The sequence below is a fragment of the Parambassis ranga genome, chromosome 9 (assembly GCF_900634625.1).
Source record: "Parambassis ranga chromosome 9, fParRan2.1, whole genome shotgun sequence".
In the NCBI taxonomy this organism is placed as follows: Eukaryota; Metazoa; Chordata; class Actinopteri; family Ambassidae; genus Parambassis; species Parambassis ranga.
In genome coordinates, this window is record NC_041030.1 from 19,349,933 (window position 1) to 19,377,435 (window position 27,503).

General features: G+C 41.9%; 2 protein-coding genes across 2 annotated transcripts; one reads left to right on the forward strand and one right to left on the reverse strand.

Moving 5' to 3' along the window:
• Positions 1 to 10: 10 nt before the first annotated feature.
• LOC114441361 (F-box only protein 21-like) lies at positions 11 to 4,721 on the reverse strand. The gene is made up of 12 exons (XM_028414250.1): positions 4,464 to 4,721; positions 3,775 to 3,910; positions 3,519 to 3,628; positions 3,234 to 3,355; positions 2,966 to 3,112; positions 2,616 to 2,752; positions 2,397 to 2,533; positions 2,078 to 2,257; positions 1,709 to 1,841; positions 1,272 to 1,462; positions 1,040 to 1,197; positions 11 to 452 (listed from the first exon to the last, which is right to left on the reverse strand). Exons 1-12 carry the CDS (start codon positions 4,685 to 4,687, stop codon positions 211 to 213), a joined length of 1,917 nt encoding a protein of 638 aa, XP_028270051.1. The 5' UTR covers positions 4,688 to 4,721; the 3' UTR covers positions 11 to 210.
• A 482-nt stretch (positions 4,722 to 5,203) lies between these two features.
• LOC114441252 (merlin-like) lies at positions 5,204 to 26,559 on the forward strand. Its single transcript, XM_028414061.1, has 16 exons — positions 5,204 to 5,834; positions 6,902 to 7,027; positions 7,141 to 7,263; positions 10,191 to 10,274; positions 14,655 to 14,723; positions 14,849 to 14,931; positions 16,699 to 16,774; positions 17,195 to 17,329; positions 17,499 to 17,573; positions 17,681 to 17,794; positions 18,220 to 18,342; positions 18,630 to 18,847; positions 20,414 to 20,519; positions 21,653 to 21,771; positions 22,180 to 22,339; positions 25,162 to 26,559. The coding sequence occupies exons 1-16, from the start codon at positions 5,721 to 5,723 to the stop codon at positions 25,210 to 25,212; spliced, it is 1,776 nt and encodes a 591-aa protein (XP_028269862.1). The 5' UTR covers positions 5,204 to 5,720; the 3' UTR covers positions 25,213 to 26,559.
• Positions 26,560 to 27,503: the final 944 nt, after the last annotated feature.

The window sequence follows — 27,503 nt, forward strand, 5'->3', positions numbered from 1 at the left end:
ACAGGAAATCATTATTGTTTTCGCAAATACACTGTGGTATTTGATACGCGAGTGAAAGCAACAACAATATTATTTTTTTTTTTAAATAAAAATCTGTCCCCTTGGATTAAGTCTTGGTGTATCTGCAACAAAACAACAGCTGAGTGGATTGTGAACTGAGAATGGGTGACCAGTAGTTGGTTAGTCCGGGTTTCTGGACGCAGGTTCTTGCTACATGGACATGGCGTGTTGGCTGTTTTGGTCGCTGGCAGGAGCCTCCTCTTGGTTCCCAGAGCCGGGTGTCAGTCTATGATAGAGCTCCTGCACCGTCCCAGAGGTCTCACCCATGTCCTCTGGGTATCGTGTCTGCAGTTCTTCATTGGCAACGTAGTGGGTGTCGGCAAACTCGGAGAAGTAGCGACCCACCTCTGGGTGACCAATCTCCAGTGGGGCTGAGTGGGGCTCCAGGTTCTCTGAGGAATAAAAGAAGGCATACCCGGATATTAAAAAAAAAAAAAGTGGTTTATCAATAAAGTGTCAAATATGATTTACTCTGACATGGCAGCTTTATGTCCTATGAGCTACTGCAAGGCAGCAGATGTGAGTATTGAACGTTTAATCAATACACATCCATTTCACAGTCTGTAGAGACCAGTGCCGGCAGGTGAACACTACAGCAGTGGGCAGAGCAAAGATAACAGGTACAAACAATGAAAGCTGTGCTGCAACAGTGGAATATGTGACTCATACTATTAAAGGCTTTCTTTAAAAGACATAAATATCAGGCTGCAGCAGCTATGGTTCACAGACGTTCTCCATTAGGCTGCCAAACAACTTCCTAGTGCTCTGCCATTAGCAGACTTCCTCTCTGGTCAGGTTCCTTATAGGTTTAGCATTAATGTTTAGCTCATTCCAACAGGGTACCATCAACATAAAGAGTACTATGTAATATTGGTGTGGCAGATTTTAATATTTCAGCTTTATTTGCCTTAAAAATGAAAGTAAATGTGAGCTTTTGAGTCTTTTGACCATTTTTCAGGGACCATGCTGGGATTCTTACCCTGCGCTGCGTAGCGGCATGTTCCATCCTGCACGAGGACATTGTAAAAAGGCTGGTTCGCCCCATTGGACAGCTGGTGGACCCTCATGGTGGTGATCCACTCCTGGCTCATGGTGCATTTGGGGTCCCAGCCGTAGATCACACAGTTATAACCTGACCTGGTGGAGAAGGTGGAACAAGGTGCTTTAATAGTGGACAAATGTCTGGAAAACCACATCCTAGTGTGACCTACCTCTTATGTTTCATAATAAGGCCGACGGAATACTGGACCTCCAGGTGTTCTGGAGCGCAGCGCTTCTTCACTTCAGGTGTTACTGGATGTTTCTTGTGCTGGATGTGCTCCAGTGTGTGCTGCACCAAGTAACCCACTGCCCCATGCTGAGAGGGATCCAGTGCCTGGATGTGCTGCAGGATGTCTAGCACCTGTAACCATGTACATACAGTGAGGTAAGATGAAATAAGACCTCTGAGTTCAACACAATGATTTGTCACCAGACAAGACCAGCACAGTTGTTACTGCTTCACACTGACTGGACTGAATGTAATGAAATATTAAAATCATAGTGTATCTGAGCGCAGACACAGCATCAGCAGAATTTCAGTTTAATTACACTGATGTAAGTGGGCTGGACTCGAGTTATTTCTTAACCACACATTGCATATCCTGACCTTTTCTGGCCAGATTCCCAGGTGGAAGTAGAGACGTGCCTGCAGCAGCAAATATTGCACATTATCGGGGTTGATTGTGAGGTAGAGGTCCAGCGAGTCTCTTAGCAGCTGGTAGGATTTCTCATTGCCCTCCCTGAAAGAAATCACACAGTGCAGATAATGGAATTTTAATAGGAGATTGCATGAATGTATTCATTTAATTTTAGCAACCACCAAATGTATGCTGTGGCTCTCTCTCCCCTTCTTTAATGACAATGCAATTTGCTAGACTAACACGGTATTACTTTGGGTAAAACCTCCATCTGCGCTCTGCAGTCTATTAAATAGAGGTGAGCCTTCAGTGACTGCCATGTGTTCAGTGTCTCTTACCCCCTCTTGCCAATGTTGAGCAGATTTCCCACCATCCTGAGCAGCACCTCTGTGGTGCTGATGGCACTGTAATAATCTGCCGTCACCTGGTGGCCAATGAGGTACTCGCACTCCTTTGCCGTCAGCTGCTTGCCTTTACCAAAGGCGTCAATGTAGACAAAATCATAGATGTCCTCACTCCTGCAGAAATAGTGACAATGTTATCAGTGTCAACTCTGTCACAAGGTCTGCGTTCTCCATTTAGAAAATAAATATGATTTAATTTCTAATATAGAAATTATGTTAAAATTTTTAAAATAATTATAAATTCAATCCACACCCCTTTGGTTTCTGGCACCAACGCAGAAGAAAGTGATTGGGAAAGTTGACAGGCTCCAGCCGAACACCCAGCTTCCGTGCCAGTGTCATGTAGAGAACAGAGAGGCTGATGGGAATGCCTGTGTGGCGTTGTAGCACCTAAATGATGAATAAGACTTTGAGCAAAAACAATCCAAAATGATAAATAAATGCTTCTGAATTGAGAAACTGGGGGATCTACCTGGTGGATGTAAGAGTTGAGCGGGTTGTAGTAGTCACACTCATTGCCTTTGTATTGAAGCTGCTCATACAAGACAGAATTTAGGGCACACACCACCTGCCTCTGGAGCTCAAAGTCCTCCACAACCAGACAGTCACCTAAACCACACGCAAGAAATAAAGCTCCATCAGGTGTTTACCTAAAGGGAAAAAATATAGATTCTGCACAGCTGGCATCTCTGCCAAATACATTTACTTGTATTGACTCAAGTATTAGCCTAAGGCATTCAGGGCTGATAAATATTGGAAAAAAACTGCTGAAGGAAAGAGAAAATGGCAACATTTCTTCCCAAGTTCTATGAAAAAACTCACCCTGAGCGATCCACAGGCTGGGGTGAGACGGGTTCTTGATTCTCAGCATCTTCTTCACTTTCTCTGTGATCTCATCCAGCTGGACTGATATGTTTTCCAGTGTGACGTCAGCCAGAGGGTTACAATACTGATCCACCAGTACAGCCCCTAAAGTGGCAGATAAGTCCATACAACAAAGTGCAACCATCAAGGTAAGTTAAAGGGCAAAGCCATGCTGTAAGAACGAGTGAAGATAAATATAACAGGTGATGTTACACTGATCCCTCACCTTCCAAAGCTGACTGCTGCTCAGCGGGCCGCTCCAGAAAGGTCTTCAGACTCCTCAGGATGTTCTGCTGTCTCAGGAAGTAAAGGATTTTCTTTGCATAGTACTTCAATGTCAAACTTTTCCTGATGACAGGTAAAAACAAAAACACAGGAGGGACACAACACATCAAGGGCTTTTTATAATCACAGAGGTCTCCGAGAGGATTAACATCAACACCTAAACCCCCATTTTAATTGCAGAAGTGACCGCTGAGGTTTTACCCTGTGGTTTTACCATCGCACTCACCTCTTGTCAGAGTTCAGAATGAAGAGGAGCTCATCTTCGCAGAAGTGCTCCGGCATCCCAAGCGACTCAATCTCTGCAAAGCTGTCTCCCAACACCTGGCCAACGCATGGCTGAGTTACAGATCTCTGGGTTAGTGTGGAACATGAACAGCTCACACAGATCACAATGAGGATTTTAATTTCAATCATTCAAAATTAATGCAACTGCACTGATTGCAGCAGATATAATAAGACTATATGCATTCTTGACTACTTACAACCTCTGTGAAGAATCTCTTTGAGAATGATTCCACAGTCCTTCGTATTTGTATACCAACTCGGTGCCGTGTTTTGTACTCTCTGAGCCAGTCGCAGCACTCGTTCTGACGGTAAAACCTCTGCAGCCTTGGCCATCTGTTGATAAAGGAAGTAACAACGTAAAGTCACCAGCACTTCTGAGCATGCTCAAAAATCAGTTTAGCAGCCTGCTATTGCTCCAAGCAGAGAATGCAGACTTTTTTTTCTCCCCCTCTTGTCTTTACTAAGAGGAGAGGAGTGGAGCTCACAGCCAAGTAAGTCAGGAGGAGGGCTCTGCTTTTGCCAAGGGCTGCACTCTTCTGCAGTTCACAGGCTAGTACACACAACATTCAAGGTCACACAAATTCGTTTTGCGTGTTCTGCACACAGAATACGATATGAATTCGTATAAGTAAATGATTTAAAACAAGCATCCACCCCCAAGAGGAGAACCTACACACCGGCCTGTCGTAGTGGTTAATTTGGTGCATCAGCAGAATGTCAACGGCTGACAGCTGCCTGTTCATCAAACGAGCCTACCTTCAAGTAGGCGTTCGCTATTTAGGGCTCTAAAGCAAGGTAATTAATAGAAGAGGACGAGTATTTCCCTCGGCAAATAAAGTACATTTGTCATAAACCCGCAGATTTGCCACAAATAAAATCATAGCACCTGAGTTTGTATTGGTGTCCCCAGACCTTCCCCCTTCCATGGCAAACGTCGTGTAGCCGCTTGCAGCAGCAGGAAACGTTACAAATGTCGACATGTTTGAGGACAGGGAAGCACAGGATGTGTTCGAGTAACTCGGTCGGCAGGTCGGTCAGTCTTTTTGTTTGGGAGTCGGAAATAATCCCATTAAGACTTGGTTGTCCCTCTCTGGCTACAGACGTCGCCATCTTTACTGTTTACCCCGATTACCTCATTGCTTTGGCGCCGCCCCTTTATGGCGCAGGGGGCCGGGCTGAGGGCGGGGCCTTAGCAAGGTAGTCGAATGTGATTGGCTGTGCAGTGAGAAGAAGACAGGAAGTGGTGTTGCCTTCAAAGTCCCAGGAACATACAGACTTTTACGCAATATATCACTGGCCAAAACAAATGCCAGCTTTCAAACAATTTGGTACTTCTTTTCTTTAATAAATCATTTATTAGGGTTTAATATTATCCATATATTAGTCATTACATGACCTAAAAATGGGCACAAAACAACAAAGCTAGGGGGAATTATATAATAGTGGCATACGATTTATTTTTTACATTTTTATTATTTTATAACATCCCATCTCCCTATTCTTGTTTTTACTAAGCTATAATAATTTAATCTGTCTTAAAAATGTTATTATTATTATTAAATATGTGTTACGGTGTTATTACGATATTCGTGACGCTCCTTGAACGCAGCAATGCTTTTAGGATAAGATAGCTAGTTAGCAGCAGTTAGCTAGCGCTTCGTTATTTACATAGTTTACATATTACTAAATACATTTATAGAGCAGATGTATTAAAAAAAGAATTGATCGGACGCGTAAATTTGAGAGTTGACGGATTTGACTCTAGACACGTGTGAATGTAGCGCGTTATTGTATATAAAGTTAACTTAGCGAACGTTAGCAGCTACTACCCTGTACTTATCATGTGTTTAATAACTTTTTCTTTTGTGTCTAACAAGAGAAACTAACACACATTGTTAATTAAGGACACAATAATAACAAATGACATGTCCATAAAGGCTTACGCAAATTTTAAAGGACCAGAGCATCTTATCACTGAGAGCTGAAGCAAAGTTGTGCTTATATTTTGATAACTATCCATGCTAAATGATTCATCTGTTGTCTTCGCCATAGTGTAGAATAAGATGGACACAATGCCTTGACTGTAAGTAGGAACTCTAGGGTGGAATATTTCAGTTGTTAGTTACCTTATTACCTGTACACCATGGCAAGTGCTTTGGCAGCAAAAATGGGATTTAACTCACTGTTGAGAAAACAAGCAAGAAACTTCAATGTCAGGATCTGCACGATGGAGTCAGACATGGAGTTCAGCTGTGAGGTATGTTTACACACTTTTCTATTTCCATAGAAAGTGCCATACCTTGTCTACATTTGTGTGCATATAGTTCTTCCCTCATGCACTACAATTGTCTGATTTTGGAATGATCTATGAGGACAACTTAATTTCTATTTGTGCAGGCTATTAGTTTTTTCTTAAAATACATATGATTTTTCTTTTACTGTTTGACACTAGATGGCAGCAAGTAATAATGAACACACCAAGTCACCGCAGATGCTTTAATACAGAGAGAACAGCATACTTGTTATAATGTGTCTTTGTCTTATGCAGCAATGAAATCAATGATATTTTAGTAGCCTCACTGATTGCAGTATGGGACTTACTGAAATGCATTTGCCAGTAAAGTAAAGTAAAAAAGTGTTTCCAGTCCGTCATATGGCAGGATTATGCCATATTTTTGTCATATGGCAAAATTACTTGCAGACGCCATGCCTGTATTTAAAAGGGAGGGACCCCACCAAAGTCTGCAGTTGGTAATTACACACTGCAGCATAATGTTAGTTACAGGTCTCTGTTTTCTGTGCTTGGATGATGATTGTATCAATTATAGGCTTAGTAAATAGCATTTAACATTGATTGGACATATTATATGGTCAAAATGTTTATTCAGCCTTGCATAAGAATGTTTAAATTGTCCCAGGTTTGCTGTCCATGAGGCATGGTGGAGCTTATATTCCTAATTTCTTGCCGTTTTTAACCAGGTTTTCCACACCAACCTTGAATGCATTTGACAGTAGCCTGCACTCTGTGTTACCTCAGAGGCCAGAGATGAAAGCCGTTTAAATTGGATATGTCCGCCCAATGTGTCTCCCTCATAGCTCTCAGCTGGATGGGGAGAGTATATACGGTTCCCTGCTTAGGTCCTTGATGGAAATACCAGTATGTCAAGGTTCACTAGACACCTATATATGGCCAGCGTATATGGGCTTTCAAAATGTAAACCTAGAGTTAATTCATTTTCACTTTACTGCAGCACAAGAACTCAATTCAACACATTTTAGTAACAAATAATTTCTGAATAATAACATTATTAATCTGTTCCTCAGGTGAAGTGGAAAGGAAAAGACCTTTTTGACTTGGTGTGCCGGACTCTTGGACTAAGGGAGACATGGTTCTTTGGACTCCAGTACAACATCAAGGACACAGTTGCTTGGCTGAAGATGGAAAAGAAGGTGGTTCTTGTATTATATGTGTTATAAGCTGTTAATATTATAAATGAATGAGGAAAGGAATCGAGTTACTCATGTGGACGATGTTGATTTTCCTTTCTGGTTCATTGTTGCAGGTTCTAGATCAGGAGGTGCCAAAGGAGGAACCAATCACCTTTCACTTTCTGGCCAAGTTTTACCCTGAAAACGCTGAAGAGGAGCTAGTGCAAGATATCACACAGCATCTCTTCTTTCTACAGGTAACTGTACATAATATATTAAACAGTAATACAAGGTTTTCTCACTTTAAATGTAAACCTAATTGTTCAGAAATGATTCTCTGTTTTTATTCTCCTTACCCTGCCATTCTATGTCATGCTATATGTGTGTGTGAATGATGCTATAAAGGTGCTATATGCTATTTTTTTGTACACTCAATTGGTGACATATTTTCTGCCGCTTTTGAAGTTGAAATTGCTTCAGGCTTACAGGTAAACCTGAACTCCAACATGCATTTTAAATGAATCCATCTCTTACTGCCTGGCTAGAGGACGTCTTTTATACAGGTGTGCTGTGTTTCAGGCTTTAAGAAAAAGATTCAAAAAGATTATTACCACTTTATACTTTAAAGGTAGGGTAGGAGATTTCATTCTGATGCACTTTTTGTTAAATTAGTGTAACTTCTCTTTACAATCCGATAGCAATTCATATTCTTCGTTTTCGCATTAAAATGAAGAATATGAATCATCTGTGGAAGCTATAAAACACTAAAAACATCAGCCAATCCTCCGGGTGGACCCTGCGCGGAGTATTGTCTGGTTGTCACTCTCTTCCTGCTCTGCGTGCACCAGAGAGGTACGTGCATGATGGCTGAAGTCACAGACCAGGTAATGCGCGTCCATGTGATTGGGAGGCGTGGCTTCGGGGTGAGCTCTGAGAAAAAGGGGCGTGTGTTTACTTTCCAAATCTGGCTGACTCTCACTGAGTTTTCAAAATCTCCTACCCTACCTTTAAAGATAGCTGTGTTACAACAGTACACCACATCCTCTTTACCCTTGCGCACTCCGCATTTGGCTAACGTACTGTCAGTGGCTTCACAACAGTTCTGATCCGGTGCCACTGGATCCCCCAGAAGGGGGCACACATCTGAGTTTCTCTTTAAGTTTTGACTAAGGCACTCTGTTGTACACCCCCCCCCCCCCAATTGTCCCCGGTCTGATTGTGTGCAGCCATGTGGAATCAATGCACAACATATTACCGCTGCCCTTTCTATCCACTTAATACTCTCTGGGGAATTCCTGTGGAGCCTGCCACACCATACCCCTTGCAAGAAATGGGATTTGTAACTGTGCTCTCAGCCTCCAATACCACCAGCCACATTTATCAATTACCAATTAGGCTTTAAGGGCTCAGTTATTGGCCCAGTTAATGACATATTCTCTATGGGATGCTTGTCCCCCCCATAGTCCTCCAATCATAGTCAGCCTATTGTGCTGGTGTACTTTTATATATTTTGTATAACTGCAGTGCACAACATTTGGATAGAGGTCCTTAACTATTTGTGGCGTATAAATGTCTCTTGGCATCCTTTATCTGTTTAAAGGTAGTTATTTATTACTGAGGGAAGCCTTGTTTAAAAATAGACTGCAGCCAGTAAATTACTCAACAGTTAAAGTAGTGCATATCTACAAGCGACGAGAAGAATACCAATGTGTAGTACCTCGCATCGTCTGTCTTCTTATTACCTCGCTCTCATTAATTCCCGTAATGTCAGGAGGCGGCCTCTGCTCAGATAGTGTCACAGGCATGACAGCTGGATTAGTGCTTATCACAAATGATCACCGACCTGGATATAAACACACACACACACTCGTAGACACACTGCTTACACACTTTAGACCACGTACACAAACAGACACATGTACATCTTTGTCACATCAGCCTGTAATCTTCGCTACAACATAGTCTCATTTGTGAAGCAGATTGCAGCCTCGGCCTCTTCAGTGCTCGCCACGATTAGGGAGCTGTCACCTCTGGCTCCACACCTTTGTGGGTTTAAAACAAGAGTAGACAGCATGACTGGCTGGTTTGAAGCATTAAATTGCCTTATATAACCACAGCTAAGGCACGTTTGACCCGCCTTAGGATGCGGCTCTGTGTGTACCCTTGCAACTTTGTGATTCAATTTGTTTGACGGGTGATGGGGTTTTGGGTGGTGACACCTGGCAGGTAGCAGCACTTTAATCTGGTGGGAGCTTGTTACAGAGGATTGAAACCCGTTTTAAGAATTCATGTTATTACAGTGATCCATGACAGCGAAGTCAACACTTGTAAACAACCACCTTTCCTCAAGCTATGAACTGTAGATTTTAACCTTGAATTTGTCACTCTCAAATTCACACACATAGAAACAGCTTCCCTTAGAGTGCAGAAGTAACACAAATCATAAAAAATGGGGAGTGTTTTGCTTTAATTAGGACCGGCAGAGTGATATTCTTGGAGCAGCTTCATGATCATATGAAATTCTGCCAGTTTAGATGCACATATAGTTCCTACCTTGGTGTCTAATAGGTCCCCATGTGAATATGATATTTACATCCTACAGTATTTATTTGGCACAGTTTATGCTGTTTCCAAAAACACATCAGTTTGCATGGGATGCACTTTTTTCAGGCAACCAAAAATCAGTATGTGAAGAATACTTTATAGCTGTATATGGATAAGGTAGAATAAAGGGAGTGTAGTTCTGGTGGTCACCAGCTCAGTTGTCAGAAAATTGTTTGACCCGCGCTGTCACCCTCCTTTTTAAGGTATCACATCTTGTCTCCTCATGCACGAGTCAAGTTAGATCACCTATAAATCTGATTGAGGTCCTTCATGTCTCGGTGTCATTTTGCTTGTCTCATGGAAATCAATATGATAATGATTTGCTGTCTTGATTTGAACTGTAGGAACTTTCCTCTCTAAACCCAGCCTTATGTGGAATTGTCTTTTGTGCTGCTTCAGTATTAAAAGGTTAGATGTTGATTTGGCAGAATGTACAGCATATTAGTAGCATTGTTTGTTCCGAAGTTATGTTTGTTCATTTAAAATGTGAGCAGTAAATGGGGATTGCTTTTATATTTAGGTGTGTAGCAAAATTAGCACTGCTTCAAAGCTAAAAGAGAATATATTTGGTGTTTCACAGGTGAAGAAGAAGATCCTTGAGGAAGAGATTCACTGTCCTCCTGAGGCGTCGGTGCTCCTGGCTTCCTACGCTGTTCACGCCAAGGTGATTTCTTTCGTACATCCTTTTTGTAATGTGTCCTTCCAAACAGTACAGAAAGACCTGCCTACCGTTATCACCCAAGGGCCTTGATTTTTATAATCTTCTTACATCTGGCCTCCCCCCAGAAAAGTCATACATCAGCTACAGCTGATCCAGATATCTATCCAGCTATCAGAGTCCCGATAAGGACCAGAAGAGCATGCGTTGCACTTTCAGTCTACGGTTTTGGTATTGATTTCTACTTCTTTTACTTTTTCATGAAGTGCTACAGGGCTTTGGATAAAATGCTTTTAAATGTACAAACCAGGAGTTTTCCAGCTCGTCCAGAAGCTCGTCCTCTTAACTGCTTTAAAATGCAGACTAAACACCTCCACTTTCACAGCATCTGACTGCTTGAGCAGCCACCCAACAGATATGCAGGCAGCAGAAATGAAAGTCACTTTCTGTTCTTACTGTTCTGTAATCTCTCTGCAGGAGAATCATGGATTAACCATTTTGTGTTCAGAACTAGTGACTGGGTGGATGGGTTGAATATACAAAGCATGGGATCAAAAACTGCATCATATGGCTACTGATTTGTTGACATAAGCAAAGTAGATCATGCAAATCATTGCAGTTTCCTTAAGTAAATATGAATTTTTATTCTGTCATTAATATGGTATCAGATTGTACAACCTGTTTTTTTTGGTGTTGTTTTCAAATCACTTCTATTCCTATGGCTTTAAGTATGAAATATATGACTGGCATTAACTGGTATAGTATAGGTTTTCATTTTTTAACCTAACATTACACATTATAGTCACATTATTCAGTTTGAAAGGCACTACTTTTTTGATTTATTGGTAAAAGGATCAGGTTACCTGTAGTCTATGGAAATCACTCCACAGGAGAGAATTCCCTTAATAAACCTCAAGCGATTGCAGTCGTTTTGGTTGAAGGATCCTATATCTATGAAATCCACCGCTCCAAAAAAAAAAAAGAAAAAAGATAGGGAGCCTTGGATTGCAGCATTTTGACAGGCAGACAGGGTCTAGTGAAGCTGGAGCTCTACCTTTAAAGATTTGGCCGACAGTCCTCAGAGACTTCGCCTTTCCTGTGCCAATTTAACAGACAGAGAGGCTGGAAGACACTGTGTGGATCGAGAAAAATCAGCAAATCAGCTTGAACCTTGTGCTCTGTGGTGTCAGCACCCGCAATCTGGAAACAGCACAAAATATGGGAGCACAATCTGTTTCCATTTAATCAGCAGTCCACTTTGATTAGAGGCAGTATGAGTGAAATTGGCATTGTATGAAGTAGACAGGTACTTGTTTAGTAATGCAGCTGCTGAGTTTTTGGCAGACTTTGTCCTTTCTCTTTCTCTCATCATGAGCTGTTTCTGTGCAGAACCACCGTGCAGCCAGTGAAGTGGAGTATATCACACAGTGGGGTCTACTTTAGTGCACTGGCTCATCTTTAATCATGATTATGCGGACCTGAAGATAGCAATAAGAGGAGAGTAAAGACATATTCCAAGATGGCTTTAATGTTTAAAAGAGAATTCTTTCATAACGTGAATCACAGCTCTGTTCAGGTACGGAGAGTCTCACACAGAATCCGTGTGTGTGTGTAATCAGTTTCCTGGCTGAGGAGAAAGTGCTGTATAATTTACAACAGGCACAGCAGGAAGCTATAAAAGCTACCATTACCTTGTATGAGTTGCAACGAGTGAATCAATAGAGGGGATAATAGGTGGATAGTTATAGTGAAGGAATTTGTGTGTGCTCAAAGGCTTTACTGATTACCTTACTATTGTGTGCATGGATACATGACACAGACTAATGTAAATACAGTCAGGTTAAAGGACTTTAACCATACAAAACACAAGTCATTAATAAAACAATCATACAATTAGTATGCCCATAAGTTAAGAGTTGAAACATGAGCCTGTGGCTTCATATTGTTGAGATCTATAGAGCTCTTTTAGTCCTTAAATACAAAGTTTGGCAACGGATTTAAACCAAATTCTTTGCAACATTTAAGGGAAATCATCGTCAACTGGTGCAGATTTCAGGCGACTGTGACTTTCCATCCCAGATAATTGAACCAAGAGCAGAGAACCCTGTGATTTCATCCCTTCGTCTGCAGGTATTCTTGCAACTGTTGAGAGATTTCACAGATTTAACATGCATAATAAGAGGAAGAGCCTTTGCTGCTGGAGATGTTATGGTGTGTGTGTGTGTCTGCTCTGCTGCCTCAGGGACAGCTTACAGTCACTGATTTATGATTTATGCAGCAAATCAAAGAGTACTTGAAGAAAATGTGAGGCCATCTGTCCAAAAGTTAAACTGAACTGGAAGTGGACCTTCCCAAGTATTGGTTTTAAGCACACAGGAAAATCCTCCTGTGCCTGTTTTATCATAGAGAAATATTGAATTTTCTCATTTATTTCCATGAATAAAGGGGAAAAATGTCTGTTCATTAACTTTATGTGTTGGAACTGCTTCAAAGAGAATCAAATCTTTTCTTGTCCAAATATGTCAACAACAACCAATTTTCCTGTCGTTTTTTTAACACCTGACTCTATGTGTCTGCTCTGTGAGCCTGTGGGTTTTCAGAGGTTTTCAGTGCCTCCTGCTTTGTATTCTGTGCGGGTGCAGAGCTACAGGGAGGTGTTGACAGGGAATTTCAAGAAACAGCCTCTCTGGAAAAATGCAGGGGGAGTCACTTTGCGCAGAGGTTGAGCCGAGAGCGAGGTTGTCTCCTCTCAGCTGTGTGTGGCGTGGAGATGCGTGTCCAGCTGTGACAAACTAACAGGCGTGAATGGTGCAGGTGGGAATCATAGTGTTGGAATCAAGACTTGTACTGTAGCTAAACTCCAGGCTGTGGCAGTTTTTATTTTTATTTACAAAGTGATGAACTCCAATGCAGGTGAACAGCTAAGCTGAGCTGCATTTTTCCAGGTTCAGTCCGGGCCATCTGAAGGTTTTTTCAGTTCTCTCCGTCAGCTCAGCTTTGACTTGAGAATATGCAAATCCTGCTTCACTCTCCTGTCCTGCCTGTCATAATATTGATGGTCACCACAGTTTGAATGAGCCAGCATTAGCATGAGGGACAATAAGACATGGAGGATGGAAACATACAGTAGCTGGTGAGGCATCAATTCAGTCAAAAGTATTGGAAAAGTTGGAAATCATTTGTGTAGAGATATAAAATCAGAAATGACTTTGTGTTGTGTGCCAACCATCAGCGATCCCCACAGACCCACACAGAATAATAATTTATTTCATTGGTCAAAGCGCACTTCCAGCTATGAGAACCCTGTGTTCGTCACTATTGTACTGTAAATTGATTTTCTTCAAAGTGGACTGTGTGAGAAATACATTCCAGTTCCAGGAGCCCATTCAGTAGCAGCTCTATTGAACTATAATACAGCCTTTCATCTGTGGTCACTGTTGAGCTGCTGGTGATAGTTGTTAACTGAAAATATTGACATGGAGCGATCAATTGCTGTTAGTTCAGATGTGTTTGAAATGGGGAGAAGAAAGGTAAGTAACCAGGAAGTATCAAGAGCATTGCCACTAGCAAAATGCTACCTTCTGAGCTGATGCCCGATGGTGTCATAGTACCTTTATAAGTCTATATATCACCGATGGCCCCTGGCGTCTCCACTTTGTTTGGCACTACACTAGTGTCGTCAGGCTTTGCAGTCTGTGTGAGATTATTAAATTCGGCTGGTGTGCACAGTAATAAAATCCAAGTAATCCACATAATGAACGTCTAAATACTATGAGCACAACAAAACACCACTATTAGTTATTTACCTAATTATAGGCTGAGCTGCATTTAAAGGATTTTGATTTATTACGTGCAAACAGGCTGAAGTCCGTTATTAAAAAGTAATCTCTATTGTAACACATGCACAGCATAGTAATGCAAAGATATAAACGTTCACTTAACCTGCTTACATAAATCTGCAGTCGTAGCCCGCTCTTTACCGTGGCTACATGTAGAATTCAAATCATTCCTCCAGTGTTGCAGTAGCCCACAGGAAAATCCCTCTGTCACTGAGTCACACCTAATCCGTCGATATCCCTCCTCAAACAAGCATGTTATCATTTGTACCCCAGCTGAATGATGAAATGAGATGTCCCAGAGATATCTTTAATGGCATCATTTACACCGTCTCCTAACAACTGGGCCGCAGGGCGTGCAGTGCACATTAATGACCGGCAGACAGACCAGCCTCCATTCACTCTCCTTTTTCTTAGAAGCACTATGGTTTCATCTCATGAACACCTCCCAGGAGAGGCATTGTCTGGGCCGTTATTGGCTGGAACGTGGATAGTGGCCATTAGTTTGGAGAGATTTTAATCATTTTGGCACTTCTGCTCTATTTTACAGTACGGAGACTACGACCCCAATGTCCATAAACCTGGCTTCCTGGCTGAGGAGGAGCTGTTGCCAAAGAGGGTGAGTGACAGCTGGCTGACTCATTGTCATTCAGTGACAGAAGATGTTGGCATGTCTTATTATCTTGCACTGTAGGTGTCACTGCATGGTCGTAATCAGTATGGATATCTGTGTCTCCATTTCAGGTGATTAACTTGTACCAGATGACTGCAGAAATGTGGGAGGAGAGGATCACGGCGTGCTACGCAGAGCACAGGGGCAGGACGAGGTAAAGACTGCGGCACTGAACTGGGCTGCTGGAGAGTTCTACAGTCATCAGCACAAATTCACTTCTGAGTTCACATAGGATGTGCTCAAAAGAAGTTGGCATCACAAGAAATGTTTTATGTAGGAGACTACTTTAAAACCAGATGAAATGCATTTTTTTTCCTAAAGGAAAAGGGATTCATAGATTCACAGTATACTACATCCACTGTTGACCATGAATGTGTCAGCACTATGTCCACAGCTTATAAATTAACAAGTAACAAGTAATCACAATCAAAATTCATATGACTGAAAATCATATATTTGCTTTAATAAAGATAAAATTGAGTGAAATTTAGTAGTCGGCACTTGCCACTAAACTGAGTTGAAAATGGATCCAGAGCAAGAGATGAGATGTGAGATGTGGAGCGTCTTTAAGCTCTGTGGGTGGGGAGCTTTGAGCTGGAAAGTGAGTTCAAAAAATCAGAAACCATAGCACTTAAAAAGTAATAACTGAGCCACTGATGCTAATCAGGAAGCTAGTGCCGGGGCTGCAGCTCATCTCCAGGTCGGATTCATGCATTTTAAGGACAATATCTTTAGGCCACAGTACAAACTGATCTGGATGCCTTTAGCATTCATGTGGAGGGGTTGTAAGCCAAGAGTGTGCAACTGGATGGCAGAAATATGTGGGCATGGCTTCTTTTGTTTCTAGTCAAGGAGGAGTTTAAGTATCTGTCCATGAGTAAACCAAGCCAGAACCCAGAATTAATTTACCAGTTGGTGTTAGGCTGTCAGTTAAGGAAGGACCCATGAGCTAAAGATAAAGCTTTGGAATTAAAGGGATTAAAAATCTAAACGCAAACACCCAGAGAAGTCAAACAAAGAGCCGAAAACTGAACAGAAACCTTAAGAATAACTCTGCAGACAAGGGGGAGCACAAGACTTAAATACACAAGGGTTAACAAGACACAGGTGAAAACAATCGGGGCGGGTGCAGGTAATCACAGTGGAGGTAACAAAGACACATAAGACAACTTGACTTTAAATTAAAACAGGAGGAACAACCCAAACAGTAATGGAATAAAACAAGACCACGTCCATATTCTTTTTAGAACAGGATTCAAAATTTATTATCATCCCATCAAAGTATCTGACTCCATGTGCATCTGCATATCATTATTGCTCTGCACTTACACAACATCAATCCTTTTTCCAATCCAAGTCAGAATGTGCTTGGTGTCCAACCTAGTTCAGATTTGTTTACTTGGCATATTGCTATCTTGGCTGGTAAAACTTTAATGAAGCTTAAATCATCAATTTTCCAACCACCCATATCAAACAGCTAGTCATTAAAAGTGCAGGCACCAGAATGTCCTGATTTCTCCTCGCCCGTCAAAGTATGCTAATGTTTTTTTTTTTGCTGAGTTCACTCTGAAATTCAATCTGCTAACAATGCCGCAGTAGGTGAAGACGGAAGAACTGTACACAGTATAGAGACTTGGAGTGTTGTTTTCCATCAAGCATGACATTTAAAGCCTGTTAGGGAGTCATACTTGTGTTGTGTGTCAGTACTGTGCTTATGCTTTCACCCTCGCAAGAGTTTTTAGAGATCACACAGCACGACAGATGCTACACAACAAAAGCAGAGGAAACAAGGTCTGATGTCTTCCCCCCCCCCCTCTCCACTTCTGCACCTCCTCTCCTCCCACCCTTCTCTCCCTCTTCTCTCCTTTCCCTTGGATCCCTCTCAATCTCTTTTTTCCCCCTCCGTCTGTCTTTGAACCAGGGATGAAGCTGAGATGGAGTATTTAAAAATAGCTCAGGACCTGGACATGTATGGCGTCAATTACTTCTTAATCAGGGTGAGCCAACGTTGCTTCGCTGTATCTATACAAAGTAAGCCAATATGAGAGATTAGGAGGTGTGTCATTTTCACCATGTTATGAAATCATAGTGGGAACACCAGCCTTAAACCAATTTGAGGCTCTGCATAGGATTTTTTTTAAGTGAGTCATAACAAAAATAAGCCTGTAACAATGAACGTGTTTACTAAAAAGTCAAGATATTTTAAGATGCCACCAGAAAGTCAACCTCAGCTTAAGTAATTTACCGTTCCATTACTTTTTTCCAAGTAAACAAGCACAGACTTCATATCCCTGCTTCCGACAAATTGTTTTGGCAAACAGAGCCACTGCCGTGCCACTTTTGTCAAACGCAGGTAGGAATGAATGTTGACTGGGAGGTAGTGGAATAGCTTTGTTTACTCTGCTGATGTGGTTTAGAATAAAAAGGGAACAGATCTTCTTCTGGGAGTGGACGCCCTGGGGCTGCATATCTACGAGCCAGACAATAAGCTGACACCCAAGTGCTCCTTTCCCTGGAACGAGATTCGCAACATCTCCTATAGCGACAAGGAGGTAAGAGGATCTGCTGCTGAAGGTAAAGATAAAAAAAATGAGTGTGACGGTGTTTAAGATGATTATTTTTTATCTCATTGAACATATATATATATATATATATTTGAATATCATTAGACTCGCTTCTTTACAGATGTGACATCACAGGCTTTGTTTCCCTTATCTTTAGTTCACCATCAAACCTCTGGACAAGAAAACCAATGTTTTCAAGTTCAACTCTTCACGGCTAAGAGTCAACAAGCTGGTGAGTTCAGCTCAGATTGTTAAAATTGCTTTAGCTGAGGATCAAATATTCCATCAATTTGGATGCTTAACGTTAGCATCTATCCTTGGGTTGATTCTCTTGTGTAGATCCTCCAGCTTTGCATAGGAAACCATGACCTGTTTATGCGGCGGCGCCGGGTGGACTCACTTGAAGTACAGCAGATGAAGACTCAGGCCAGAGAAGAGAGGGCCAGAAAACAGGTACTGATAATAATGGAGAAACCACAGTGAAAAGCATGGGTTGAACTTGTCAGTAGGAAAATTTCAATACAAATCTAAATGCATATTTTAAGCAGATCTTCAGTAAATCTGCAGAGAAAATGCAAATGTGTGCACGATTCCATCCTCCACTGTTATGCAAATATTAGAGCTGGCCACACATTGAGATAAATAGTAGCTAGCAGTAGTTATTTGGTTTACCACCATTGGACATATTGCTTTCATGTAATGAATGCTTGTGTGATACACACACTTGCACATACACCATTCATACATTATGCATTTTTGGTTATTGATGTGCTTACATCAACTTTTCCACCTCAATGAAAATACACTAAATGCATTTTGTCCATTTATATTATATTTCATTGTACTAACAGCCACACTTTAATATCCATGTGTTTCAGGTGGAAAGGCAGCGTCTGCAAAGGGAAAAGCAGCTGCGGGAGGAGGCAGAGAGAGCAAGGGACGAGCTGGAGAGGAGGCTAATTCAGCTGCAGGACGAGGCTCACATGGCCAACGACGCACTGGTAAGATTCAGTCAGTTAGCTGAATCTGGAATGCACCATTGTGTTGGCTAGGTCACATACAGTGCAGGCCAGGCTTCAAGACAAAATCAGTTTTCAAAATGAGCTCCAAATGAGCTTTACCATCTGCATCAAGCCCCCTCACTTTCTTCTTCTTTCTCTTTCTTTGTACATGCTTTCATGTGTCACTCCCATCTGTCTTTGTTTGGGCTATTTTCTAACTTTTTTTGTGTCTTTCCTGCTACTTGTGTTTGCACTTTGTCCCTCTCCCTCTTCCTGTTCCTCTCCAGCTGCGTTCGGAGCAGACGGCAGACCTGCTGGCTGAAAAGGCCCAGATCGCAGAGGAGGAGGCCAAGTTGCTGGCCCAGAAAGCTGCTGAGGCTGAGACCGAGATGCAGCGCATCAAAGTGACGGCCATCCGTAGCCAGGAGGAGCGGCGGCTGATGGAACAGAAGATGCTCGAGGCAGAGATGCTAGCCCTCAAGATGGCAGAGGAATCAGAGAGGAGGTGGGGGAAAAAAGAACTGAATGACACCCAAATAAAAAAAAAACACTACCGACCTGACCTTATTATTATTATTATCACAAATTTTGACCTGATAAAAAAAACAAAAACTAATGTAAGCATGATGTGTCCTATTTGTTTATGTACTGGAGCACACTGATGACACACGTGCACAGCCCTGGCTTATTTCTACAAAGTCACTGCTCCTACTGTGGAAAATTCAGTCAGCTGTCTTTGATCACAGTATCACACTGTTTACTTATTTATTTATTTTAAAAAATGTTTGCTCTTTGTTCAGTCTCTGCAGCCTCTGGCAGCACTCAACTTTATTATTTCACCCACCAGCAACCTGTACAGTACGTCTCTTTAGCTTTACCTCAGCAAGCAGCTTCTCTTCCATACTCTCTCTATTCTCTTTCTGTATTCATCTCACATATATGCACTCACTCACACTCATGCACTTTGTTTCATTTTTAGATCTTTAAATAACTTCTTCCTACTTCTTCCTGACTTTTTTCCTTTATTTGAAATGTGTATGCTTCAAAACAGAAGATGCTTTCCTTCAGAGGAATCAAAACATAAGTTCCTAAATAACCTCTCAGCTTGCAGATGCTGTTTGAGATACTATGCTGTTTAACGTCAAGGTGCACAAATGGGCTGCTGCACACCGGTTGGCTCAGCAGCACAGATGTCTGTTGATATGCACCGTGTACTGTAGCGCTAGGTAAACTGCTAGAATGTCTAACTTGTTTAAAATCATTTGATTTCAAAGGCTTTGTTCTTGCACTGTAGCTGAAAGCAGGTTACAGCCACTTTGCTGCCCACAGAGGAAAAAAGGGAGGAAAAAGCTTTCGTTCCGCCGCCCTCCCTCTCGGTCCGAGGCACAGCAGTTAATTTGCGCTAGTTAATTGATAGCAGTAGCATCGATTGAAGGTGGGAGTCCCTGTTTAAATAGTCTCTTTTAATACACACTGAACTGCAAGCGGTGTCATTTTCTTTTTCTTTTTTTTTTTTAAACTTCCTGAAGCAGATCACATCAATCAAACTAAGTGGCAGATCTACTCTTGACTTTTTACTTCTTTGGAGGTCAGGTGGATAAAGAGATTGGGACTTCAGTGATTCTCTGTTAAAGCTTGATAGATGCCAATCAATTCATTTTCATAATAAAACAGTACAAACACTGAGAATATCACTTCACAGGCTCTACTTCACAATTTAGTAGGCAATCATTTCAAATAGGCGCCATTAACCACTTTACAGTTACTGCACATTCTGGATGAGGACTTTTCTGCAACGGAGAAAATTTAAACCTGCAGCACTCAACACGTAAATGACTCCGTCCACTCAAACCCTCGAGGCTCACGGCTCCCCCACATCAGCGAGAAACTGCTGAGTGTTCAGGAACACAATCAAAAGACATGTAATCGCGTGCACATAACGATGGTGAAATAATACAGTTAGAAATGATTGTCGTGGCATAAAAATTATGTGAGATAATCTAGTATTCATTTTCATCATTTCTTTCTAGTTAACATAGAAAGTGTCCATGTCTGTCCGTTCGTCCCTCAGGGCCAAGGAGGCTGAGCAGCTGAAGCAGGACCTGCAGGAGGCCAGGGATTCAGAACGAAGGGCAAAGCACAAGCTGCTGGAGATTACCAGCAAGGCTGTCTATACGGTAACTGACCTGGAGCACGCTCACAAATACTTATAACACATGTTGGTTGTTCATGTTGTACACAAACAAAGTGGGGTGGGAATGTTCATGTAAAAACAAGGCACATACATAAAGCACTAAATAGCATTTTAAGGATAGTATAGTAGATAAACCAAATAGCTTCTTTTGTTTAAAAATCCGTAATTTTTGGATATATTTTACTAAATATCTTTAAAAATAACCAACTAAAAAGGCATAAAATCTATACTGTTGAAAGCCATCAGACAATACACAATGGCATATACATGTATATGTACATATAAGAAAAACTACTGGCCACTTGGAGGCAGAGCTGCTGCTGCTGCTGCTGCTGGAACCCCACTGTATAGGCTTTTACAGTATTATCTTAACTCCAAATAACACACACACACACACACACATATGCACTCTTTGACACATGGGATTGTAGCCCTGCAAAGCCGCACTAAACAGGAGATACTTGCATAAGTCCAGCCTCTTGCGTAGGCAGCCTACGCAAGAGCTCCCAACATGCTAAAAAACCCACACATTGCACATTCAATCTCCCTGTACACATGCACATGGAGACGCTGGCCATTGGTAGAATACTACACTCCTATCAGCTTATGAATGAATCATCTAAACACATATGTGCACTGATGCACACCGGAACTTATCAGCTCTAAGGGAAGAAGACTACACACACACACACACACACACATAAACACACTGCTACACAATCAAACAGTATTCCCATTGTGCTCAGCTGCGGTCAGACTGCCCTCTGTGCTCTGCTAGACCATGTGTATGTGGACTGTATCCACTGTTTAGTTTATATTCACATGATGAAGGATGGTTTTACATTTATATTGTGTATTATTAGGTCTGGCAGACTCCTGTGGAAGCATGTGACCAATGCATTTGAGACATCTGGTTAGGATCTGAAAGAAAAAATACACATGGTCATGGTCTCTTTTTGGCCCCATCTTCCTTTGAGTGACATATGTTTTTCCACATGTTCTACACTATGCTGTATTTTCCTTGATGACATCTTGCAAATTGCTATCTACCTTTTGATTTTCTTGCCCCCCCTGAATATTTATTTACATCTCTTGCTTCTGTCTCATCTCTTCTAGTCCCCGGGACTGCCGCCTGACAGCATGCCTCAAGACCTGAGCTTCAGCAGGGAGAACCTCAGCTTCGACTTTAAAGATACTGACATGAAACGCCTCTCCATGGAGATAGAGAAGGAAAAGTGAGTAGCAAAAATCCCACCCCTCTGAGCTCCTGCTTGGTTTACACACAATCTTTTTGGTTCTGTAATTCTGCCTGGTTATTTGTTATTCATTAGAAAGAAATAATTAAAAAAAAGTACAATATATCTTGATGCAGTTTGAATTTCATTAAGAAGGAGGCATTAGGCATCACCTCGGTATCAGTTTCAAAAAGTGTTTTATTTCAGTAGCTCTCAAGAAAGAAGCACATTAAAAAAAAGTATGAAGTTTTGTAAAATCAAATGCAAATGAGCAGCAAGACTGCAGGACAACAGCTAATTGATATGTTTATGAAACTCAAAGCAAGCGATTTATTTCATTATAACAGGATTTCAGACCAAAATATGTGCATAAGCTTTAAGCTGAGCCTGTTGTTTCTCCATGTTCAGGGTCGAGTACATGGAGAAGAGCAAGCACCTGCAAGAGCAGCTGAACGAGCTGAAGACGGAGATTGAAAGCCTCAAGCTGAAAGAGAGGGAGACTCCTCTAGACATCATTCACAACCAGAACACAGAGCAGGGGACCAGCAAGCACAGCAACTTTAAAAAGGTAAATCTACTCTGCCAGCTCGGCAGCTTGAATGGCAGCGCCAGGTGCATAAACACACACTCTTAACACATCTACACCGTACACAGCAGCCAGGATGGCAACGAGTGGAGCCCCAGCATTGAGCTTCAGAAAAGCCTACGCGTGTCCGTCTTTATTTACAGCCAGCGCCTGGTTACAAGTATTTCTGCATTTCATCTGCTGTCTGATCAGCTTTATCCACACGAGCTGCTGAAGTGTAAATTGGGTCTTAATCTGATCTTACAGCAGCTTTCCAGGGATAACTGTCTATCAAAATTTGAGAATCCTCTCTCGTACAACACACATGCCTCCCCATCATATTATTTTTAAGGCAGGGTATTGATTCTCAGCACACGCTTAATAGCAGCCGCCTCCCCTTGGCCCCGAGTTCATTTTTCAACCTCGACTTTCTTCTTTGATGGTGCCCGCAGGGACAGAGGGAGTGATCATACTTTTTTTTTTTTTTTTTTTTACTACGACCTCTAAATGTGCTCAGTGATTACTGGCTTTAAAAGCATTAAAGCAACAGGGGAGAGAGAAATCTGTGTTTCTGTGAGACTCCTACGTCAGCTCCATCAGAAGACCATATCTTGTCTGGTGGTGCCTGGTTTGGAGATGATATGAGCTAACAGCAGAAGTGGCAGACTCTTCCAGCTTTAGGGTTTGTTTCATAATTGATTGGTCAAAGTCAATGGCGTTGTTATAAAAAGTAGTTTCCATTTACACTGTCCTCTGATGAACTGGCAGATTAGACTCATTCTCCTTTATCTTCTCACACCAGTATTTCCCTAATTTCAATAAAAGTATCACATAAAAGTTTGAGCTGTGTTCCCTGAACGTTGTGTAACAGCAAAGCCCACCCCCTTCTCTTTTTAGTCCTCCGGTGTAAAATATACCTGTTAAGGGAGCACTAATTGATTTTTGGTTGGTGATTAGTCATTTGGATTGATGGAGGCACCTCTGGTGTGTAAGAGGAGAAGGAGCAAAGTTAAAAGTGTTGGTTTAATTGAACCAGAGGCGGTCGACGTTTATCTTATTAGTGAGTGAAGGGCCTGGGGCATGCGGCATGGCCGAGGCTGGGTCACGGTGAAGTGTTGAGAATGCACTGTGAAGCCGACTGGAAACAGTAGGAGGAGCAAAGCCTAAATCTCTAAACCAGAAGCGTTGGGACAAGCTGTAACCCCGGGCAAAGTTTTCCCCTCTGCACTTCTGCATGATTAATGAACGCTCTCTTAACACGGGCCAACGCCTTCGCGCTGCTACGAGGCCACAAGTTTTGTGTTTGTACTGGACCTGTCAGAAGAGCTCACTCTCAACAATTGAATCACAACACAAGAGCAGGGAGGCTGTGTCAGTTTTAAGAGAGGAAAAGCTGTTTTTGAAACGGCGGCCCATTCAGACCGAGTGAAGTGATACACAAAGCAGGGGTCACTGAACATGCAGCAGGTATTTCCTCTTTGGAAAGAGCTCGCTGCTGTGCCATTCACAAACATTAATACCTGGGACTTTGAATAAAGTGTCTTCGCTTATTCCAGCCTGGAGGCTGTAGGCAGGGAGGAGTGCAGCGCTGGAGAGTTAGACATGAATAAACACACAGTGTAGTTCAGGCGTGCCTGTCAGCAGGGACAATAGAAGGTGATGCTGTAAATCCATCCCTCTCCCACACATTATCTATTTGGATTTTGCTTAAGTCCTTCAATCAGCACATTCCTCTGGATTTTTCAAACTGTCCTCCTTCATCCTTGGTCTAATATTTACTCTGGTAGCTGCTTTAATTCGCTTCCACCCTACAGATGTTGAAAAGAGAGGGAAAACTTTGCTCTTATGCTGTACCAGATGAGTCACTGTCCTGAAAGGGTTAAATTGTAGCCAGTGGCCCAACTTAATCCATCACTAGCTCATTTAAACCTGCAGAGAGGAACAATTAACACTGGCTGGCATTGATCCTCTGCTGTTCTCCCCATTTGTTTGATTGTCTGCAGTTTGGAAAGTGTAATCCTGAGCAGTGTAAGATGTACTAACGTTCTAGTGTAGTGTTCTAGGATCAGTGTAGCTTAGGTCTGCTGATGTAGTTCTGCTGGTAAGGATGACACACGAGGAGGAGGGATGGGATATAACGGTTTGATGAATGTTTGATTGGATCCAGAGTGCAGGATGAGTCATCAACGTTTTTTTATCACTTTTCCAGGAAATTACTTTTTGTCATCGTTGGTTAAGATACTGGAAGCAGCGTACACAGTGAACAACAAACGGGATTGAATGTGACTCATTTTAAATGAGCTACATTTTTATTGCCAGTGTCTTACTGGAAAACAGAGCGTTGTGTTAGTGTGACGTACTTTCACCCTAAGAAATGACCTGAATAGCTCAGTTAAAACATTGGTATTAAGATTAAGATTAAGATTAAGATTAAGAAAACCTTTATTAGTCCCACAATGGGGAAATTGCATTTTTGCAACAGCAGATACAGACAGCAAAGGATAAGTTAAGGAAGATATATACATGATAAAATAGACTACCAATAAAATATAGAATAGAATAGAATAAAAAAAACAGTATACATATTAACAGTTATTGCACATATTGCCATATTGCACAGCTCATGGTTGCAGGTGCACTGCCAACTCCTCACCACTGCATGAAAAGGGGCCAGTGGCAGCTAGAGACTTCGTGTTCATCTTGGTCTGTTAAAGTTAAAATTCACGCTGAATGAAAGATTCAATCAGGCAGGAGGACTGCTGTAGTGTTATATAGCCCACTGTATTGTTGATATAAAAGCCATCTCTTTGTTATCTCTTTAACAGCTCACACTACAGAGCACCAAGTCCAGGGTGGCCTTCTTTGAGGAACTTTAAACTCCAGAGCTGTGGAGCTGGGAACACACATCTGCCAAGAACTTCTCGTTTCTACATTCCTAGTCGGCTAAAAAAAGGCCGACCGCACTACAAGACCCTAAAATCTCAACATATGGAAACCCCTAAGAAACACTATGGATAAAATAATAACCACTGCCTTGATCTGCACCAACTCCAGGCACCTCATGTACGCACAAACAAAGACGCCCCACCTAACGTTCCTGCAGATTCATGAAAAAAACACGAGTGTGTGTGTGTGTGTGTGTGTGTGTGTGTGTGTGTCAGACACAACACATTCTCCAGGAATATTTTTTGAAGAAAACTTTTGTGTGGGATTTATTAATATCAAAGAATAAAGTCTGGCAGCGTGAAAGGAAGGAAAAAAAAATTGCACTGCTCCTATTCCAGTGTGAGTCTAATGAGACTGTATTAGTTTAGAATGATTACTATATCAAGTCCAATTTGGGTGACCTACATTATCTGACTGCCGAGCAGAAATAAACCACTAATGGATAAATACATTTATACAAGAGAACTGATGAACAGTTCATAGTTTAGCAGCAAGTTATTGTATCGCCTTCCTGCTGCTTATTAAATACTGTCCACTTATTATAAGCAGGTACATTCATAATGACGGTGGATTCCTCACCTGAGCTTCCAGATGGTTTGCTACACAGAATTATCTGGTGCCGTCAGTCTCATCCTGTTGTCACACTTAAAACATTCCCCCTCGCCTGCCTATGTTTCCTCTCAGGATGCACAAGATGGACGGCTGCAACATTATATATAAACTTCACTTCTGTGCTTTCATACATTTAAAGAGCCATTTAGAGTCTGTGGTAGACATAAAGCTTTCTCTCTCCACAGTAAGTGGTCCGCCGCCGCCATCGTGCCGTGTGACCACAGCTGTGCCTTTATGCAACTTTTTTGTGGTGAAAGCGTTGTACACGAAGCCTTTTGGACTAATGTTTACATCTTGTATACATAAAGCTGTCTTGTTACGTTGTATCTCTGGCTGCCTGCAGCATAAAATAAGGAGACGATCATTACGTTTAGACTGGATGAAGGAACTGTAACTTTTTTTTTATTATTGTGAAGACAAACCACTTTAAAAATTAGCATCTATTTTGAATTAATACATCTTTCTGAATTAATGTGCTTGTTCCCTCTGAAAGCAATTTATTTTGAGGAATTATAATGTGAAGAAAAATATATTTTTCCTTTTTTCTTATTTGCATTTATGATAGAAAGCAGTATTCTGGACGTTACAGAGCATGTATCCGTAGATATACGTACAGCAGATCTGTTTTTTTTTTTTGTAAAATACATGAATATCAGGTTTGGATATTTTTGTGTGTGTGTGTTGTTTTTATCCATCCTGAAATAACTTTGTGTTATTTTGGCAGACTTTGATGGATGTCAGCTTTGATACTGCCAGTGCCGAGAGCCCCTTCTTACCCGACCCAAACAGACATCCAATTACACCTTTGAAATGAATCAAGTGTTACGTAAGCACCCTCCATCTTGTGTCGGATCACATAGCCTGTTTGCTTGAGTGACAAGGTCTTTGTGTGTGTGTGTGTGTGTGTGTGTGTGTGCTTACGAACGCGTGGGCAAACGTGGTGTGTGTGTTGTGTGGCCCGTGTTTTTGTCTTTGTGCCTGTCACCACATTAACCCTTTAATGTAAGGTTCTACTCCTAGATTTGTGTCAGCTTTCTGACAGCATGAGTGGCTCCGAGTTCAGGAGGCTTCTCAGCAACTGTGTCACCTCTGTGCTCAGTTGGAGAATGGATACACCCTCGGCTTGTCAGTCTTGTGACAGAGTGGTGTCTTGAGGATCTAACGCTCAGAGGGACGGGGCGATGGGCGTGTAGGGGGGCATCAGGCGAGGTGATGCATACAGCCTGTGGATTCTTCCTCAATGCTGAGCACTGTCCTCTAAGGACAGGGACGAGGGGAGGACTCTTTTGTATCCATGCTTAGGGGATTACAGTTTATGCCACACCCACAGGTACTATGGAAACACACACGCACACTCGTTTGCAGCAGGACTGGAAAAGGGGACTGCACAAGACCTGTCAAAGGGTTAAATACAACCCAAGCAGTTGCACAATAGGGAAGGAAACCCCTTGTGTTATTTGAAGAGCAGGTTCAGGTGTCATAAGAATGAAGCAGTGAAGCCTCAAAAATGACTTGAATTCATTCTTGTCTATTAAATGTGAGAGATTATAATCCAACCATCCCATGTACACCCGTTAACACACCTTTAAAGGGTCAACACACCTCAGAA